A 20208-nucleotide genomic window follows, 5' to 3' on the forward strand; every position below is an offset into this window, starting at 1 on the left:
CTGCCCCCCCGCACCCCCAAAACTCACCCCTTGTGCAGGGCACTTTGGGAGAGCCCTAAATGCTAAATAACAGGGAATAGAAATGAGAGAAACCCAGCAACGAACGCACTTCGATCGAGCAGGATCTAGCTGCTCTTAAAGCATTTTCCCTTTCGCCGTCGCCAACCGACACGGCCAAGAGCCCTTTGTCGGCTCTTACCCCCCAGCGCGGCCCCAGAAGCACCAGCCGAGGGGCTCCTTGTGCTTCCACCGGAGGCTGGGGTGAGCGGGGAGAGGCCGGGGCGAGCAGGGAGAGGCCGCGGCGGCAGCCCCCGAGAGCTGCTTGTCCAGGAAGGAGCGCGGCAGGTCGGGGGGAGGCGGCTGGCAGAAATCCCACCTCCGCCTCGCTGCTTTCCTCCCACCGAAACGTGCTTAGAGCAAAGGCCGAAGCCACAGGAAAAGCGGCGCTGTCAAAGCCCCCGTCCGCAGCAGCCAAACCTGCCCCTCACCCACGCCAGGAGCGGGGCTGGGGGCACCCTGGCACCAGCAGGGAGGTGGGTGTCGGGGTGTGGGTCCCCCAGGAGCCGAGTCCTGGAGGGTCCGACTTACCCTGAAGGGACAAACCCCTGTCCCACCGGCGCTCAGCCCTCCCCAGCCCGCCTTAAGGCTCAACCGCCGCCCTCCAACACCTGGACACGCATTTTTCACACCCAAAAAGCCCTTTCGAGCCACCCCGCGAGGCGATTTCCATCCCCGTTAGTCCTCCGACAGCCCCCCGAGCTCCTCAGCCACCGCTTCCAGCCCCAACCATCTTTCTCCACATCGGGTCTTCTTTATAAAGGCCTTTATTTGACTTAATAGCAAACAAAACACTAGTTTAAATCGAGTGTACGTAGTACACCGTTTACAGCAATGAAGCGGCAACATGTTTAGACGCGACCTACCTCTCCCTCCCTCCCGCCCGCCGCCGGGCCGAGCCGGGGGTTTAACATCGCCACGTGGTGGTTTGGTGGGTGCCGTAAGCACAGACGTTATTCGGACGATAAAACCAAGTCAAAACGTGGATGAAATGTTACAGATTGGGGAGGGGGGAAGGGGGCTGGGGGAAACCCCAAAGGAAAATAAAATAATCCGCAAAAATAGATTCTTTTAAGGTTATTGGACTAAGGGAGAAGTGAGACTGTGTTAAACACGGAGGAATCGGCCGTTAAAATGGCTACGCACGGTTAGGTCTGTTCTCCTAAAGGGTGCCTTTAATGTGGTCCATATGATACAAGCCAGCTAAGGATCCTAAACGAACTCACTGGGCTGGGGGGAGAGGTTTGGGCAGACCTGGGGACGCAGGCACCTGGAGAAGGGCCGGGAAATAAAACAAACCGCCCCCCAAAAAAACCCCAACCCAAAGGAAAGTCCACGACAAGACAGAAAATCCTGCTTGGTGCGTTCCCAGAACCGAGGGGGGGGGGGTCCTGCGCGTCCCGGGCCGCGGTCGGAGCTCCGGGAGCCTTCGCTGCCTCCGTCCTCCCCTCCGCTGCCTCCGTCCTCCCCTCCGCTGCCTCCGTCCTCCCCTCCGCTGCCTCCGTCCTCCCCTCCGCCGCCTCCGTCCTCCCCTCCGCCTCGAGAAAGCCCAGACCACTGTGTTACAGACACCAGCACTTGAACTGAAAAGGGGGGTGGTGGTGGGGGAAACAACCCCTCCTGGATCGGCTTCCCCCGCCGCGGTTCGAGGGGCAGGGAGAGGGGGCAGAGAAGGCAGAAACCTCCTCCCTTCCCGCCCCTCCCTTAGGACGCGGAGCACCGCAGCGGGGACGCTGTCGCCACCTTTGCCAGGAGCGGGGGAAACGCCGAGGAGGCCGCAGAGAGACCTCGGGAGCCAGGCGGGGGTCTCCCCAAACCTCCCCGCACCGGCTCCCCCCTCCCTCTTCAGACAGGCCACGGCTGAAGTAAAGGGTTCACAAGTCTCAAATCAAGTCAAATCACTCAAAAGACTGAATTTAGGACTAAAGAGGCGATTCCACTGGAGACGCGATGCGCTCGGAGATGCTAGTTTAAAGTTTCAGGAAAAAGACAGCACTCATTGCAGTAATACCACAGGGTGGGTGCCCTCCCCCGCCCCGTATTTCCTGCTACTCTTTGTTGTCGATGTTTGAATTACAATACGATGTACATCTGTAGTAACGCTGCTCCGGCCAGAGCCCCCCGGGGAGCCCTCGAGCGTCAGAAAGTCCATCGATCCTGTAGTTGGCTTTCACTGCTAAAGCTGTTACTCGCTGAGGCCTCGGGGTTTTGTGTTTGCCGAGTCGAATCTTCCCCTTTTAAACTCTTCCTGCACACCGGACACGTGTCGTGCTGCAAGAGAAAGGCGAGGGGAGGGGGGCTTCAGGGAAACGCCCCTCGCCCGGGCTGCTTTACCCGCACGCTCCCGTCCCACCAGACACGCGGGGCTGGGCTCGGGGCGTCTCGGAGCCGCGGCCGCCCGCGGGCAGAGGCTCTTACCAGCTCTAACCACGGCACGATGCAGTTGCTGTGGAAGAAGTGATTGCACGGTAACTGCCGAACCTGCTCCGCTACTGTGTAGTCCTCTTTGCACACAGGACACTCCAAACCCGTATCTGGAAGAGACGCGCAGAGGAAGGGGGGGTGAAGCCGGCAGCTTTAGCGCTCCGGGAATGCCAACGCCGGTCCTGGCAAGCCGGGGTACGTTCGCGTACAACCTGCTGGGGACGGCAGCGCTCAGCAGCCAGGGATCAGAGAAACTCCTTACGTTCTCTGCGTATGACTGGCAACGAAGAAAATGGATCAAACTAAGGGTATTTTAGCCGAGCCCTGCCCAAACTTCCCTGCCCGGAATAAGGGCGGCTTTGCAAGGCTGGCAGGGGATGCCTCCGCCACACATCCTCCTCTGCAAGAGCCTGGCTGGCTGCTGCGCGCCCTCGGCCGCGAGAGACGGCAAAACCCCCGACCCTCTTCCCTCGTAGCAAGCCCCGAACGCTAAGGCAGGTGTCCCGGCGCGGAGACCGAGCTCCCAGCCCCTGCCGGGCTGCGCGGCCCGAGCTCTGTCAGTGCCAACAGGCGAGACCGAGCATTACAGCATGGAAATTCAGATGCTTCTGGGCTTCCCAGACAAGAAGAGGAGACGTGGGTATATAAAAAGCACCAGACAAAAATATCTGTTGTGGAAACGGCTTTTCTAATCAAACAGTTTGTCTTAATGGAGCATTTTAGTTTCCAGTAATAGAGCGGCTCGGAGGGAAAGGGATCCTTTGAGAGGCCTTCGGAGGCAGCCTTCTGCAAACCCAGGGAGAAAAATACCCGGGAGGAGCTAATTGCAAAACCATAAACGTTAGGAGAAGCCCATGGGCCTTTGCTGCCAGCTGCGCTGCAAGAACCTGCGAGTCGCACCCGACATCTGCGGAGCCGCTCAGCGGGAACACGGTCAGAGCCGCCTCCGCCAGCCCGTCCGACGGGGGAGCGAGCGTCGCGCCAAGCCCAGCTCTAACGAGGCCGTAAACAGCAGCACAAACAGAAGATTTGGGAAGGAGGTAAAGCAATCAGGGGCTTGGCTGGGCGAAAAGGCAGCGCTCAGGGACCGCGCGAGCAGCCTGCGGGACGGACGAGGCCTTTGCTGACGGCCTGAGCTGGCGGGGATCCGAGAGCCCCGGGAGAACCGGCCGCCAGAGACGGCAGCAGCCGCAAAGCTCGGGATCTCCTGAGCTGGGAGACACGAGCACTTCCAGCCGGAGCCCAGCGTAATTCAGGAGGACGGGGCAGCACTGCCTCCCGCCCCCCCGCATCAGCCGGGGAGGCACAAGGATGCAGCAAAGAGGCCGACCCTTAGCAGGGGGAGCGGGGGAGCCCAGGGCGCGCGCGCCAAGGCATCGGGAGACAAGGGACGCGGGGCACCGGCGGCTGCTTCCACCTACCGACTTGTTCCTGAGTTACTGTCACCGTTGGGAGAGATGAGATCTTCTCTTTGTCGGCTGGGGGTGGTCCCGTGTTTTCCAGCTGCCCCAAGAGCTGCGGAGAGGAAAACACGCTGTGCTCAGCTGTACAGACAGGGCTTTGCCCTGCAGAGCGTCGTCACGCGCGCACGCAGAGCGCTGCGACCCAGAACCAGCCAGGCACGAGCCGCTCAGCGTCACCCATCCCTGCGGGACATCTCTGACCCGCTCCTAAAGCCCCTGAAGTGACAGGCGCCGCCGGCTTCCCAGACCGGCCGTGTCGCGGCTCCCTCGCCAGCAGCATTCCTGTGGCTCAGCCCTAGGAGCAAGCTCAGGCCCTTTCATCCTAGCTTAGGTATTCAGTGACCGTCCCCTCCTCTGCAGCATTTCTGGCGTCCAAACCTTACTTTAGTGCCTCCAATCTTGGCAATCCCACTTCTAACAGCGTTTCCCTCCACGTGTTTTTCTCTCCCGTCAACAGTTGGGAGACTGGAGGGCTTGGGTGGGAAGGGAGGCATCGCCACGGACAAGGCAGAGGGTGCTAAGCTACTCCTGGAGGATTTTAAACCGAAAGGGAGCTGGTAGAGATGTGCTGAGAAGAGGAAGAACCTCCTACTGCAGAAACAAGGGAGACTGAGCACCTTCTGCCTCTCCCGAGGCTCGACCGGGCTGTCGGGAGGAAAGAGGAGGCCTCCCAGGGCTACAGCGAGAGGCTGCTTTAGCCGAGTACGGCCGCCAAACCAAGGAGCAGCCGTACCAAAGCCTGCGCTCCTGTGCGCCTGCGTGGGGCCTCCGGCGTTCAACGCGGGCTGAGCTCGAGCTGGAGCTGACAGCACCTCCTTCCCCGTGTCACAGTTTCATGACTCATGGGAATTTTATACTGTCAAGACCTAGATTCACCCGGCAATCAGCTCAGGCAGGTTCAAGCACGGTCAGGGAGAGCGCAGAGGAGCGTTTTGAAGAGCCTCATTTAACTTTGAAGGCCACATTAAGATGCCCGAGGCGACGTGAAAGCCTGGACGGGCAGGGGGGGCCGCTCCAGAGCCAGCGCGGAGCCGAGCGGGGCCGCGTACCCAGCCCGCGTCCGAACCGCGACACCAGCCCCGCTGCGCCGCGCTTGCCGGGGCTTGCTCCGCTCTGCCGGGCGGGAGGAGGAAGGCGCTCTCCGAGCGGCCATGTGGGCCGCAGACTCATCTGGGGAAGCGGTGAGTAAGGCGGGCGAGACGGGCGTGTGATGCAGCCTGGGAAGCCGGGGGCTACTTATGAATGGCAGCAGATGGCTTTGCCAGGCGCTTTTGGGAGGTGTCAGCACGACAACAGCAGCCAGATTAGCTCTCGGTACGGCATCCGCCTGCTCTTCCCATCCCAGCGATGCCAACACCCTGGAAAAGACTGTTTGTGGATGGAGGCTGGACACCCCCGATCCTCAAAGGAGCCAGACAATGCTTTCAGGGAACAGGAGCGGACTCGGCTCTTCCCTCCACAAACCACAGGGGGGAAATGGCTCACTGCTGCAAACTGCTGACTCTGGTGACAGACCTGGGGCTGACGCTGGAGATTTTAATCTTAGGCCTCTGCTGAGCCCGTTGCAAGGCACCTGCAAGCCCTGCACCACGCGTGGGTTGACCGAGAGGTGAATTAAGATACTGCTTTTCCACAGAAAAAAGGTCCAGCCCCTGCTCCGGGACTCTCTGAAGACACAGGGCGCAAGCAGCCACCGCGCCAGACACCGAAGGCCTGTTCCCAGTCCTCGTGTGAAACCCAGGGCTCATCTCCAGCAGCGGGACCGACCCGAGCGGAGCACGAGGAGTTACAGGCACGGATCAACGCCCAGGCCGGCCGGCTTGGGACTCTCTCCATCCAGGCACGCACGAGGGTCTTACCTGGGTGACAATAGCATCGAGGCCGCTCTGTCCCCACGCATAGTCCCCAGGATTCGAGTGCAGCATCCCACTCCTGCAACGGGAGCAGAGGGTCAAGGAAGCCGTTTCACCCACCCCAAACCAGCCCCAAGGTTTGCACGATCCTCCCAGAGAAGCCACACTGGGGAGACGGAGCTCCTGGGCACCAGACCACTGCTGTTTGCTGGTGTGGAGAGCCCTGATCAGAGCCATGGCCTACGCCGTGCTCGCTACTCACCAGGAAAAAGGGTGTTGAGAGCCAGGAATCGCTGAGTTTGCAAAAAACCCTGCAAAGATCTGCTGTATTATTCTAAAGAGGGGGAGAAAACAAAAAAAAGACCAAGTTGAGCAAACGAATACACGGCGGCAGCAACAGTTTAGCAAGAAGGGGGAGCAACACACAAAACCCTTGCTGTTGCGAGACTCACGCCCCAGGTACACCCCTCTGCAGAAGGGTGAGCGCCGAGACAGAGGCACGGCGCGACGGAACAAGGGACGGTAACTCATCAGAGCGTGGGAGGGCTGCGAGAGGAAATGACTGAGTTTCCCAGGCACTGACTCGTTTCCCTGTGGCGAGGGTTGGCACCGTTACAGGCAAAACCCACCTTTCCCACCACGCAGCTTCGATTCGTGCCGAGGGGGACAAAGGGCAGCGCATCTGATGGGAAAACCTGCGTTTTCTGGGTCCGAGGGTGGACCACGAGGGCCAGGATCCCATTTCATCAGGTTCCTCCCCAAGATGCCACATTTTTTCCGCTAACGGGGGAGGGAAACACTTCCAGGGTGCAATTCAAGCACTCACCCTTCGATAGCAGGAGACCTGTCGGGGCGCGAGCTGCCCCGGGATCGGTACCTCCTCGTCATGGGCAATCGCGGGGGTCGGCTTGGTCCCCAGAGGTCGGCGTGGGCTTGGTGGCCCCTCTCGTTGTCCCTGCTGTCTTGATCCAGTGAGCTGCTACTCAGAAAGGGTCTGAAGTCAGGAAAGAACATTGTGTGGTCCAAATGGTCCCAAAGCTGGGGGGAGAAAAGGGGAGACACAAACCACACACGGCTCCGTCACTAAGGCCGGTGACTCCGCTGCCAAGGCGGAGGCGGGGACGTCCACCTCGACAGAAGCGATTGTGCAAATTCATATGGTTACCATGGCTCCCAGAAAAAAAGTCTGGCAAAACCGCTTAATTATAGCCCAAACTAATCAGATGTACCACCCCCGGGAAGACCAACACATCAGCTACGGACGGATCCCAACAACGTGTATTTTGTGAAGCCACCCCAGGGCGCTGCGAGGGTTGGTCTCTCTCCTCCCCGCCATCCCCCCGAGGGCTGGGATTTGAGGAGAGACAATGCTGGGCACGCAGGCCCCGAGCCACGGGCTCGCCCAGCGCTCCGAGTCCTCGCGGCCGCGGGCGGCAAATGGATGTGGCCAAAAGAACCGAAGCACAGCTGCCGGAGGAGGGTTTGTGCCTCCGGTTCGGCAGAAGAGAGCAGCACGGAGCGGCGGGCAAGGACAGGTCCCGCACGTGTGACGCTGCTTGGCGGGCTCCATCCACGCCAGTAAAGCCATCGCCCGGTCCTGCGGCGGATCCGCCTGCTGCCGCCGGGGCGAAAACCCACCCGCTCCTTGACCGAGCCAAACTGCCAGCCCCGAGCCCGTCCGAGGGCGAGCAGGGGGACAAATGCAGAGCTGCCGGGGGTCCCCGCAGAGCTCCTGGCTACGCTCCCCGCTGCGGGCTGCCAGCCTGCAGAGAAACCGGGGAGGGGGCACGAGAACACCCAGGAACCCGGAGCAAGGCATCCCGAGGCACCGCTCGGAGCCGTGAGCCCCCTCGGCCACCCTCACCTCCAAAACCCATTTGGTTCTACTCCTCCTGCGGTTCCGATCGCCCACGGACTAAAACCAGCCGAGGAGGGCGCTGGGGAGTTACGATGTGGGTTTCTGAAAGTAAAACCCCGCTGGTAGGAGCCAACAGAAGGAGCGTCAGACAAGAAACGCTCCGAGCGCCCCGTGGGAGCAAGCTGCTGCTCGCGCTCGAGACGCCCGGGCCCCCTCGGCGCCGCAAAAGCCATCTTCCAGCGAGCGGTACCCTCGGATTTACCGCGGGAATTAAATGCTGCCGAGCGTAACGCGAGGGCTGTTCTTTTCTTATTCGTACTAGACCCTCATCGCGCATTATGACACGATCAGAGCGGCTTAATTTCCATTTCACACCAAATTAGCTCGCTTTACAAGTCTCTTACGTTGCCTGGTTCAATCTGGTATCGGGAGGAAAGGGAGAAGTCAAGTTTATGACCTGTTCTCTGAATTAATACCCCGCAGAGAGAGTTTTGCTTGTTCTCCTGCTGGTTATGATCAAGACAGGGCTCTGCCTGCCTGCAGCCACACCGCCGAGAGAAGACTTTCATTTATTATTAATCCTAAAAGCCATTTAAATTTACATAGCAGCTTTCACGCAGAGGCATCCCAAAGCTCTCTGTAAACCGACACGTGGGCTACAGGGCGAGATCGCTTTATCTCGCCGAAACACGGGCATTTCTGGGGTACGGCGCTGGGGAGGAGCGATATAAAGGCAACAGCTTTGTTCGGGAGACAAACGGATCCAGCCGAAGAGGAGGGGAGGCAAACCAGCCGTACGTGGGGAACGTGGAAGCAAACGGGAGGGATCCAGATCCGAAACACAAAGCTGTAGAGGAATTTCAGCTATTTGGTGACCCTGTTTCTGGCACTGAACCGAGCGGCTTTGCTGCAGCCCGCAAACGAGGGCTCAGCGACACCTCAGACCCCCCGAATCTACCCAGGGACAACCCCGGCCGACAAGCTGCGACTCCAGACGTCAGGAGTAATCCTGGCAGGAGCAAGGAACAGTTAAAACTCCTCGGTAACCGAGCAAACGAATAACCTGATCCCTGAGCAAGGTCTGCTGGCAGAGGAGACGCACAGAAGTTTTATTTCCTTCTGTTTGACACAGCTCAGCCGAAGCCCCGAAGGGAAACAGAGCCCTGCGAACGGAGCCTGCGATCAGAGCCTAAAGCCGCCCTTCCTTCCCCGGGGTCTGGGAGAGGAGCTGCCGCCACAGCCACGAGCCCGGGGTGACTCAGGCGAGGCCACAGCACGAGTTCAGCGTGGGTACTTGCGGAGCTCGACTCAGGCCGTCGGCACGTGCCCGGCTGTTTGAGTCTTTAGGTAACGGGGTAAGAAGAGACACTGCCAGCCCTTTCTCCCCGAGGTCCACGCAGCTGAGTTACGAGACATGGATTTTGTTAAGTTTGGGCTTTTTAGACAGTTGCATTTCTGGTGAAACTCAAGGCAGCAACGAGCAAGGAGGAAAGGGCAGTCGGGCAACACCCTCCCCGGCTGACTGAGCATCACCGCCACACGCCCCGGCATCCGCCAGCACCGAGGGCCGGGGTGTCTTTCTAACATCCTTCTTTTCCTGCCCTGCCCAGTGAGCAAACCTCTGGCAGGTCTCAACCCCGGCAATGTCAACAGTCTCCTCAACATTTGCCAAGTTCCTGAAAACTCTTAGGAAGATCAGCTGCCCTTTTTGCGAGGCAGTAAGGGAAGATGCCTTAAGTAATGCACCCGGAGCCAGGGCTGAAAACCCCTTCGTGGCTAAAAACAAACAACCCCAAAGTAAGACAGCAAAACTCACCTCTGCAAACTGTGTGGATGGGCTGTCGTCTATGCCACTGCCATCTAGAAAACTGCAGAAAAACAGGCACGTGAGAGCAGGTCACCCCTCAGAAATCAGCTCCCTTCGGGGGTTAAATACAGGCGGGAGCGAGACAGTCTCCGTGTGGTCTGAGAGAGGAGGGATGAGCAAACAGAGCCGGCCTGTGTGAGCACAGCGGGATAATTCCTAGGGCCAGAAAGGGACTATCAAAATTAAAAGGCTAGTTTGTGTGCCAGCGCCCCGTGCACAACCTGACCGTGGAAGAGCCGCGGTTTCTAACTACCAGGACTCTGGAAGAGCCTCCTAAGAGAAGGCATTTGAGGGGGAGCATCGTCATTTTGCAAACAGGGTCGTGCACCAAGTGCCCCAGAGGACCCCTCCGGTCTCGCCTGAAGCGCCAGGTATACGCCTATATGCAAGAAGAGGACGTAGTGTGACATGAATTCACCTCCCCGCTGACCCCCGGCCCCAGAGCCCCGCTGTGGCAAGGCTCAGGCAGCAAAGGTTCACGCAGTCGCTGCTGCCCTCTCATCTCGCCTACCCCCAACCCAAATAAAGCAGTTTTCTCAGCAATTACTCAAGACCGAATGCGTAAGTGCTGAACAGGCATGATTTTGGATCCCTACTCTGCAGGCAGCGTGTTCTGCTGGCTGACAACGACCAAATCCTAGGGGGAAAAGGTATTTCCTTCTCTCTTGGCCTGACTGGAGAGGTGGTCAGGAGGCTGAGCTGGGGCCAACAGAGGGAAAGGTACTGGGAATCACCGAGTCAAGCTCGATTCCTTTTGCTCTAATAGACCAAAGAAACAGGTGTCAAAAACCTGTAAGCGCTTCGCTCTCGGGACCTCGTGCAGCCTCAATTCACGACTCCCATCTTCTCGGAAGCCTTCCCCAAACCCCTCCGCGCGGCTCTAGCATGAGACCGATGCCACGCGCGTTTTCAGCCTCATCCGCTATCAAGGCCAAATTCACACTAATATATAAGCTTTTCTATTGCGTTCCCTATTTTATCCTCCTTGCCCACGGTTTTTAGAGGCTTTTACACCAGAACCGTGCGGTAAAACAAGCGGTGCGTCGATGCGTACGTTACCTGGAATCATCTGTGACTTCTTCGATAAAGCCAGATTCACATCTCGGGCAAGTGTACTCCTGTAAAGACAGAGGAAACCGGGTTTAGCCACCGAGCTTGCGATCTCAGGAAAAAGGCAGAGCCCACAAGGTTACGCGCCAGGCGCCTGTCGCCGATTCCTGAGCTCCCCCTCCCTGTAAAGGCGCTCTGGAAGACCAGCGTTTCGGTTTCATTAAGAGGGTTTCAAAGCCCGGCGGTCACAGCAGATATTACTAACCTCAGTTGACAACGGCGGAACGGAACGACGCCCTTATCAAGATCACGCCAGGTTAGCGGTGGACCAAAGAAAAATGAATTAAAAAACCCAACACACCCACAGCCTGAAGCCTGCCCAGATAAGGACGTTTAAGAGAAGAGCCATTTCCAAACCTGCTGCAAAGCACCAGGACAAGGCCAGTTCCCAGCCCCGGCGACAGAAAGCAAGTCACTTCAATTTAACCGGTGTCGGAGAGATGACGAGCCGCTGGCAGCGCAGCTCCGACGGGGAGCTGGATCTGCCGCCGCTCGCACCGCGGGGAGGACGGCTCTCGCAGGGAACTGAGAGAGATGCTCTGCAATTATCAGTCAGAGCATAAATATTTCTTTTTTTTTTTTTTTCCTATTTCCATAAACAGGGGCTCCATACACAAGCCAGGCTCGCCAGCTACTCGTCACCGATGGCACCTCTGCCTGCCGCTCCGTCCTCCCGCCGAGCGCGCCATCCCTTTACCGAGCGAAGGGCTCGGGCTGCCGAGAAGGCAGCGCGCAGCCCCAGGGCTGCTTTCCCTGGGGCGTCACCTGGATAAAAAGCAGCTCTTCTCAAAGCCACCAAAATCCCAACCCACAAGGCTCAAACATTCACCTTTCCCGCCGCCGGCTCCCTCCGAGCCTGCCCTGCCAGCCGAAGCGCCACCGGACCAGTAGCAAGGTGCTGGTCACCAGTGAAGCAGGATGGAGGTGGATGGGGTTGCTCTGGTGCTGCCCGGGGGCAAACACGGATGCAGGGAATATCAGCCAGGGCTTGCGCCGGCAGGGAAAGGGAAGGCCTCCGTCCTTGCGACTCCATCGGCACAGCGACGCTGGTTATCCAGCAGGAGGAACGAAAGGCGAGCGTCTTTGCCATCTTCCACCCGCGATAAGGGCACCCCCAGCTGCCCGACCACGCGGCGGTCCCGGCTCCGGCGCCGCGGAGCAGAAGAGCTGCTCGCAGGGAACCGTGGCGGCAGCTGGAGCTTTCAGGAGCGGTGGGAAAAAGCTCCTTAGGGAAGAAACGTTTCTCTGCCTTCATCGCGAGAGCCTGCGTTTTGTCCCAGAGCTGCGGATCTGCTTCAGGTTAGGGAAAAACGTTGCCAAAACCAAAAAGTGCCCCCAGATTTTCCCTCCCCAGCCTGACCCGCTGCAGGGCGGCAGGAGACAGAGCGCTCCCAAAAACCCACGCTCTGGGCAGTGATTTTTCCAACCCATGATTTGTGGGGTCTCTTTCCAAAAATAAAGCCTCCTGATAAGGATCTTGCTTTCTTTCCTCACACTTCCCACACCACAGGAAAAAAAAAAACCCTGCCGGCGTCCCATGAGCCACAACCTCAAGCTCTCAGCATCAAATCCTGCTACCTAGACCTGCAGCCTGACCAGGAAGGGGAAAGATAAGACGAGACACCCAAGCCACGGGCACACCAGTCGCTCCAGCTCCTTCCTTTGAACTCCCAACACGCTGCCGAGCTCGAGGACCCGTCGAATTCCCGGCGCAGTGTTCCCAGGGCCGGGGCGCAGACGAGACATCTCCCAGCCCTGTAACACAACGCCTTGGCAGAGGCAGCTCCAAGTTCATCCACGCCTTTTTTCCGCTTTCATGAAACGCAGCCTTCGTCTCGTCCCCTGCCACCGTACGGCTCCGTATCGTTTTCCCGCTGAATCTGCGTTTCCCTAGGAATGGCACAAAAGCCCTCTAGACACCTCAATTAATCTCATTTTGCTCTTTTCCCCCCGAAGCAGAGCATTAGCTGGCAATATTTACCAGGTGCTGCGCTTACGCCGCGGCACCTCGCCCGCCGGCTTGCCAGCTGGAGCGGCTCCAGAGATGGAGAGCGCGGCGGGGGGCTGCCCGCAGCAGCCCGGCTCCCAAAACACGCGCGACACCCCAGCCGGCGACGGGAGAGGCCGAGCACAGGTTTTCACAAAGGCCCATTTTAGGCAGCTGAACATGTGGTGTATTTTCAAAAGAGCTCCAGCCTTGAGTATAATGGGAACTGATGGGTGATGAGCTTTTAGAAAGGAGGGGGTAAAAAAAACCCCAACGTGTCTGGGGCTTTCGGCTTTGCACCCGTGAGCCGCAGGGCTAACGCGAACGGACGTGTGCATTTGGAAGAGGAACGTGGGTCGCTCGGCCCGGCGCGGGAGCGAACGGCGGGGACGAACGCCACTGCGGCGAGCGCGGCCGGGGGTACGGCACGGACCCACCTCTCTACAAAAAATCACCATACGAAGGGGGAGAAAAAAGAGCTCTTTTTTTTCTGGGGGGAAAGGCCCAGATGCTGGGCCTGAGCTGCAAATTAGAAGCGAGGAGCGGTGAATGCCTGGGATTTCTTAGAAGTAATGAATAGGTACCGAATCAAGAGCTAGGCACTAAAATACTGGGGTCAAAAAGCTCATTCCATACTACACCACCAGGCTTCAGAGCACTACCAAACCAGGAGGATGTTCTGCGCCGTCTAAAAATCCTTCGCTTAATTCATTTCCAGCGTTTTCCCTGTCAAAACGGCCACGTTAGAAAGACTTTTTGTTTTCCTAAACTTAGCAGCAGGCTGCGCCAGCGGGGACGCTGCAGGTCCGATGCGTTTCTGGAAGCTTTTGAATGTTTCTTTTTATGTTATAAGCTGTATGGAAATTACCAGCATCTTGCCCAGAAGCTCGAATGTACAGTCAGAGCATGAGGAGAGATAAAAATGGCATTTGGGATAAATAGCAACAGGGGGGAGGGAGAAGGGGAACCAGAACAGACGACGGGAGGTGGGCGGGATGCTGCAGAGCCATCGCGCGCACGGGGCAGCACGAGCCCTTCGCCTTACCTCCCCGCTTTCTGCGAGAGGTTTAGGGATGCACCGGGCAGCCCCGGTCTCTGCCGGAGCCTCCTGCCCGCACAGGTGTGCCGTGTCCCGAGAACTGCCACCGCGACCGTTTCGGGGAGCACAGGGACCTCGTTCCCCAAGCGGGACCCAGCCACAGCGTGAAGAGACTTTCCAGGGAGGAACGGCAGCATCCCATCGCTCCGACTCCCCTCCAGCCTGGCGGTCTGTGCTTCCCAGAAGGAAAATAAAAGAAATTCCCACCCGGAGCCCTGGCTGCCTGTGGCTCTGCCCGACGGGAACCCGCTGCGCCCTGCTCACGAGAGACACCCGCTCGCTAGGGGAAAGCGGCCAGCTGATTTCCTAAGCAGCCAGAACTGGGTGGCACGCACACGTCTAGCCTAAGTGCGTCTGTCGGGAGCAATGTTGCTAGACTTGATCCCACGTCGGGGCAGAAAGGGTGGACTAGAAGGTTTTTCAGCCTGTCTGGTTCGTGGGTCTGTACACCCAGGTGGTCCCCAAGCACCCCCAAAACACAGGGAGATGCAAAAGTAACTCTAATTAAGAAGCAAGCAAAGGTGTGCGGTGGCAAACCGGTCTAAGTTTTGAGGTCCCCACAGAAAACTGAATTTAAAGACTACAAAAGTGACATGCAGGGTGCTCCGGCCCACCTGCTGCGCCGTTTGGGTTCTCGGGCTGAGCGGGCAAAGCACGGCACGCAGCCAGGCTCCGGCAGAGGCACCGCTCACGCCTCCGCCCCGTTCATCGTCCCGCCCAACTCCCCCCGCTCAGGGGAGGCTACGGCACCCGAAGGCAAGCGCCCTGTGCCGTGCCGACGAGGCCACGGCCGCACGGCCCGTCCTGCCGGCTCAGCCCTTCGTCACGGCGCGTTCGGCACCGTCAGCACCTTTCCAGCTCAGGCGCCGCTCCCGAGCCGCTCCCAGCCACCGCGGCCGAGGGTAGCAGTGTTAGTTTGTCACCCTCACCCGCACGGCAGGGCTCCAGCCGTCCCCTTGTCGCGTTCTCCTGGCTATTGCAGCCGCCGGCGACGCGGAGAGGAGACATCAAAGCAAGGTCTCCCATCAGAAAGACCCCAACCACCGAGAGAGCATAAGGCAAGCTGAGTTTTCCCTGACTCTGGCTCCGTCCAGCAGCTGCGCACGCTTCTACTTCAGTCGCTTGTCCTCCCCTCGATGGCCACGAGCCCGTCCCACAGCTCTAACCCTGGCTGTAACTTCACTGCCTTCCCCTCTCCTCGCCAGGCAGGATAACTCAGCCCCACCACCCCGGGCCTGGGTTGACTCCTTTGTCTTTGCCGAATTAAATATCCCTCCTGTAACACCCACGGCTGCAGCAACAGTTACTCCCCAAGTACTGGGCAACATCGCTCTGCACCGTCCAAACTGGCTTCACCCAGGGGGCAGCCGTTCCTTGCATTAAATAAATGACGTGGTTTATATCGACATGGGTGAAAAGAATTCTTGCGGGATTGCGATTCTGAAACCCAACAGCACAGGTTCGGTCTCCAGCTCAGGAGATGCTTCAGCACGGGGAGCTCTAGAAGGAAGGCTGCTCAGTAACCTATCATTTTCCACCACCTTGTCCCTAATCCCTTCCCTAGTCCCTCTCGGAAAGAAGATCCAGGGCTCAAATGATCCAAGACAGCTAATTTTATGCAAAAAAACAAACCAGCTCCGGGACAACATCCCCCTCACCTGCTCGCTCCTGTACGAAGCCACGCGCCGTCTCCTCCGCCCCGAGACCTGACCTCGGAACTTGCCGCTTCTCCTCCTGCCCCGGCGCGGGGACAGGGCCCGCGGCGAGACGCAGACACACCTTTGTTATCGAGGTTAATCGCGTTGTCACCGGCGTTGGAGGCGGCGACGATCGCATCCCAACCGTGACCCCGTTTCAGCATCGCCGCGCGGTTCATCAGCCGATTCAAGCACAAGGGAAACTCTGAAATGCCGGACGCCCGGGCGGCGGCTTTTAACCGTGTGCGGCACCGGGTGGATGCTCTCACCCTCGGCCTTCATCCAGAGCTCTTCAAGGGTAAGGAAACGTGGAGGGAGAACAGCTCCCCAACAGCTCCCCTCCTGGCTTGCTCCCAGCCAAGACCGCCCGGCTTCACACCGGTGGAGGACCACCGGGGCAGGGGGGTCAGGCCATTTTGGCGGGGAGAGGAGCCTTGCATGGATGAAACCAGCTGGCCACAGCAGGGACGAGCGGGGAAATCGCTCCAGCTTCCTCCCTCCGCCTCTGGGGAGGGCGGCACGGGGCCGAAATGAGCACACACGGCAGCAGTCGGCACTGTGGGAGAACCGAAATCCCTGCTCAGCTTTCCCTCTCACCCATCCAGCCACATGTTCTCTCTCTCTGGTTTTTTCCTCCCCGCTTTAAAATAAAAACAGATCCACAGGGCTGGAGCCCCGTCAGGACAAGCACCCGCTGCTCACAGCAAACTGAAATAGCCGGCGGGGGATATCGTTAAATGTCAGCCGGCTTCTCAGCATCAAACCAGCGCTGGGCGGGCAGCGATCAACCCAGCGGAGCCCCAGCGGAGCCCCAGCCTCCCATTAACACCACGGGCCCCGAAAGGGCCCCGAAAGGGCCTGGGGTGACCCGTGGAGGCGCTGTCCCCGCTCGGGGCACCCACATTTCGGGGTGTGCGGGCAAAGAGCGATGCCCACGCCGCCTCTGCCCGCTCTCCGGGAGGTCCCAGCTTACTGCCGAAGCGAGAAGACACAGCAGCTTCACCAAGGACAGCCTCCGCACCTAAAGCCGATGGGTTGGGAGCCCTCGCCAGGTCCCGGCAACAAGCACCATGGGGGCTGCGTGCTCATTTGGGAGGAGGCAGCGGCCCCACGCCTCTAAATCTTGCCTGATGAGCAGCAGATCCTCCTGCTTAGAGGGGGTCAGTACGAAGAACAACCTCCTGGATGGAGAAACAACCTGCAGCCAGGGTTTTAGTTTAGGTTGCCGTTATCCTGGTGAAAGGAGTTTAAAAAAAAAAACCCCAAAAACCAGCGCGCTCAGCATTTGTTTTGTTTTTGCAGAGACAGGAAGGGAAGTTACCTTTCTGGGATGAGAGAAAAAGAGGTGGGAGGCGTGGGACCGCGTCCTGGTCCCAGCAAACGGGTCCAGCTTTTCCCAGTTTATCACTTTTGGTTTTGCAGATCCTGCCTCACGGAGCCAGTAATTGCCCCACAGGAGGTAAACTGAGGCACGGAGAGAGTTACGGCCCCAAAATAAATCAGCGCTGGGTCAGACTGGGGTGCACCCCGCAGGGTGATGGCCAGGCAGCCCGGAGGGCCAAGGGGACCCCCCAAGGGCCGACCAAAGGGGAGCATGAGAGCAGCTCCAAGGTCACCCCGCTGCAAGCGTGGGCAGAGCAGCTCCATGGCCACGTCCTCCCCACAGCCAGGGGTCCAGAGGACACCCCTATGCCAACCGTCCCCAAGTCACAGGGTCAACACTGACCCCACACAGCGGCTGGGCCGGCCACGCTCCTCACAGCGCGTCTGGGCGGCGAGTAAGGATTGCAACAGCCTCTCCAAGCCGAGCCGACCAGCCAGGGAAGGGCATAAGGAAGTTCTGGCTACGTTTTCCTTCAAAGGGATGACGTGAAGGAACAGGTTTGGGGACGACTGACGGTCCCCAGCAAGTCACAGGAACCTGTCCGTCCCCGTCCCCACCCCAGGGCCAGGCCAGAAGACGACCAGCGATCTCAAAAGAGCAAAAATATTCATTACCGTGGCAGGCACAAGCTCCAAATAGATGTTTTCATACGCAGACTGTAACAATCTGCATTTCTAGACTCACAAAAGCTCTATGACGCTTATCCCTACCCAAATTCCAGCCTCCTCCGGACGGGAACGAGAGCAGACCCCAGCGGGAGAGGCAAAACAACAGCCTCCACCTAGGCCTTAACCCTGAGCTGGGTTTCTGGGTGCTCTTGAAATAGAAACTGGAGCAAGACACGCCGGGAGAGCTGGGCAAGCCATCCTCCAGGCAGAGGATGCAGCGACCTCCTTCATGCCCACGCAAAGCAGAAGGGACTTCGGTCCGCCCGGGCTCCCAATTTAGAAGCGAAGGAAATCGCTCGCGGCCCGCCAGATCCGAGCGAAGGGAAGCCAGCGGAGGTTTGATGTAAAGGCGTTTCGTGGAGCAGGCCTGGAGTTCTACTCCCAGGTCAAGGAAGAAAGATTACTGAGGGTCCAGGAAAGCCCGAGCCTTGGGGATGGACGGGGTTTGAGCGCGTTTTGGACAGTCATTCTTTTAACAAAGTAGATTTTGAAACACTGGAGGATAAAGTGCCGAAGTCAGTGACAGATGGAAGGGGTGTAAAAAGAGAGCAGAGCAAAATTTGGGAGACAGGAGGGAAGAGAAGCACCCAAAGGTGAAGCTACCGGCTCCAGAGGAGAGGAGTTGGGATGGATTTGGATGCAGATATCCAACTTCCATCCCGTCGGATGAGGATAAGCCTCGGTGGGCTGCTCATGCCTGCAGAAGCCCCCACTAGAGGCTATGCCGGGGCCCCGCGCCCGGGCTGCAAGTGCTGCCGGAGCCCGTGTGCCCCCCTCTTGCTGCTGAGGGGCCACATTACTCTGTCTGCCTGGATTTTACAGAAACCGGGGAAGGGGTCTTGGCGCCCGAGGGGTCTGTGTGTGGCCTCGCCCCTGTCTGGGCAACGGAGAAGGACAGGGAGGGCTCCAACACGCTCGGACAGTAAAGGAGCAGAGAAAACCCGCAACGCACAGCTCCAAAATGAACATTTTTGGGTTAATGCAGCTGCTAACTCCCTGCCCGCAGAGCCCAGGGCGGCCGCAGGTGACAGGAGACACGGTCCCCCACAGCAGCACAGCAAGGACAGCTCGTGAAGCGGACTTGGACGTAGACGCAGCCTGTGGAAGGACGCAGGCAGCCGGATGAAGGTGGCCGCCTGGCTCACCTCCTCCTCCTCCTCCTCCTGCTGCTGCCCCGCACGCCAGCACTGTCTGCACCCCCTGCACCCCTTCCCAGGCTGGGCACTGGGATTATACCCACGGCCACAGGGAAGAGGAGCGTCAGCCCGGTCCTGCCCCTTCTCCCCAGGCGTCCCCAACCTCAGCAATCACAGGCCAAACCATCCACCCCCAAAACCCCCAAACCGGGGGGATATCGAGCCCAGACCCTCTCCGAGCTGCCTCGCTGAGGGATTTGTCACCTCCCTGCTTGCCCCTCTAGGGTTGGGGGCATTGGGCTCCCCAGACACGGGGGACTCCGTCCCACCGAGCTGGGGCTCAAGCTCCCTTCTCCTCCTCCCCGGGAGGGACAGCAGTGACGAAGAACCCCTCGCAGGCTCTGTTAGTGGGTGGGAGCTGGGGGTCACCCCTGCAAGGGGGCCATATCGAGCCCCCCCAGCTGCTCTCTGCAGTCCTCTGCAGGGACATCAGCGCTTCCAAAAAGGATGAGAGGCCTCATCCCCTCCTACAGATGTCAGGGTGCAGGTGAACCTGTCATCAAGGCTTTTGGGGGGGCCACCACTCTCTGCAGTCAGCAGAGTTGGGGGGCACCGTGCCCCCACAAGGTTCAGCAGGATTTGAGAGCTCACCCCTTCCTACGGGATGTGGGATGGGGGGGAGGTGTGCCCTTAACCACTGGGGTTCTGGAGAATCGCCCCCCTTCCCCATGGGATTTTGGGGTCACCCTTTCCCTGCAGGGTTGAGAAAAATTTGGGGGTATCACACCACCCTTCAAGGCATTGTGGGGCAGCCCTGTTTCAGGGTGCACCCCTTCCCCACAGGATGGGGGGCAGCTCTTCCCTGTGGGGGTGAGGGAGGGGATTGGGGGCTCACCCCTGCCTGCAGGGGTGGGGGGCCGGCCTCCCTCAGGGGGGTTCGGGGCGGGGATGGGGGGCTGCCCTTCCTTCCTCGGGGGGGTTTGGGGAAGGGGTGGGGGGCTGCCCTTCCACGGGGGTGGGGTTTGGAAGGGCGGCTGCTCTTCATTCCTCGGGGAGGGGTTGGAAGGGGTTGGGGGGCTGCCCTTCCTTCCTCGGGGGAGTTTAGCGAAGGGATGGGGGGGCTGCCCTTCCTCCGGGGGCGCTGGGCAGGGGATGGGGGTTACCCCCCCCAAGTTGCACCCCAGCAGGCTGCCCCCCGCGGGAGTTCTGTGGGGGGATGACGGGTCCGACCCCATCAGCCCCGCCGGGGGTTTAAGGAGGGGGGGGGCAGCGGCGCTGAGAGGCCTCAGCCTCGGCCTCCCCCCAGCCTCGCCCCCCCAGCCCCTCAGCCCCCGGCGCTTACCGGCAGCTTAGGGCTGACCTCCCCCTTGCAGCTGTGGCAGAAGAAACGGTGCTGGGACACGGCGGCCGCCGCCGCCGAGGCCTCCGCCATCTTCTCTCTCCCCGCCTCCGCCGGCTCCCTGCCGTCAGTCCTCCGTCGAAGCAGCGAGGCCGCGCGAGGCCGGGTAGAGCGTCACCGGAACGACCCGCTAGCCTCGAACTTCCGGTTACGCTCCTCTGCTCCGGGCCGAACAACGAGTGTGCGTGGGTAGAGCGCCGCCTCGG

General features: G+C 59.6%; 1 protein-coding gene across 1 annotated transcript; it reads right to left on the reverse strand.

The window, feature by feature from the left end:
* Positions 1-1058: 1058 nt before the first annotated feature.
* RNF115 (ring finger protein 115) lies at positions 1059-20179 on the reverse strand. Its single transcript, XM_064475311.1, has 9 exons — positions 19946-20179; positions 10582-10640; positions 9472-9523; positions 6624-6835; positions 6060-6131; positions 5804-5876; positions 3903-3996; positions 2476-2591; positions 1059-2328 (listed from the first exon to the last, which is right to left on the reverse strand). Exons 1-9 carry the CDS (start codon positions 20033-20035, stop codon positions 2197-2199), a joined length of 900 nt encoding a protein of 299 aa, XP_064331381.1. The 5' UTR covers positions 20036-20179; the 3' UTR covers positions 1059-2196.
* Between the last annotated feature and the right edge of the window lie 29 nt (positions 20180-20208).

This window comes from Phalacrocorax carbo, chromosome 28 (genome assembly GCF_963921805.1).
Source record: "Phalacrocorax carbo chromosome 28, bPhaCar2.1, whole genome shotgun sequence".
Taxonomy (NCBI): Eukaryota; Metazoa; Chordata; class Aves; order Suliformes; family Phalacrocoracidae; genus Phalacrocorax; species Phalacrocorax carbo.

Coding starts and splice junctions, on each gene's coding strand:
- RNF115 (XM_064475311.1), bottom strand. CDS start 20,035: ATGGCGGAGGCCTCGGCGGCGGCGGCCGCCGTGTCCCAGCACCGTTTC. Junction 9,524..10,581: donor GAAGTCACAGATGATTCCAG/GTAACGTACGCA, acceptor GTTTTTCTGCAG/TTTTCTAGATGGCAGTGGCA. Junction 6,132..6,623: donor AGGTCTCCTGCTATCGAAGG/GTGAGTGCTTGA, acceptor CCCCCTCTTTAG/AATAATACAGCAGATCTTTG.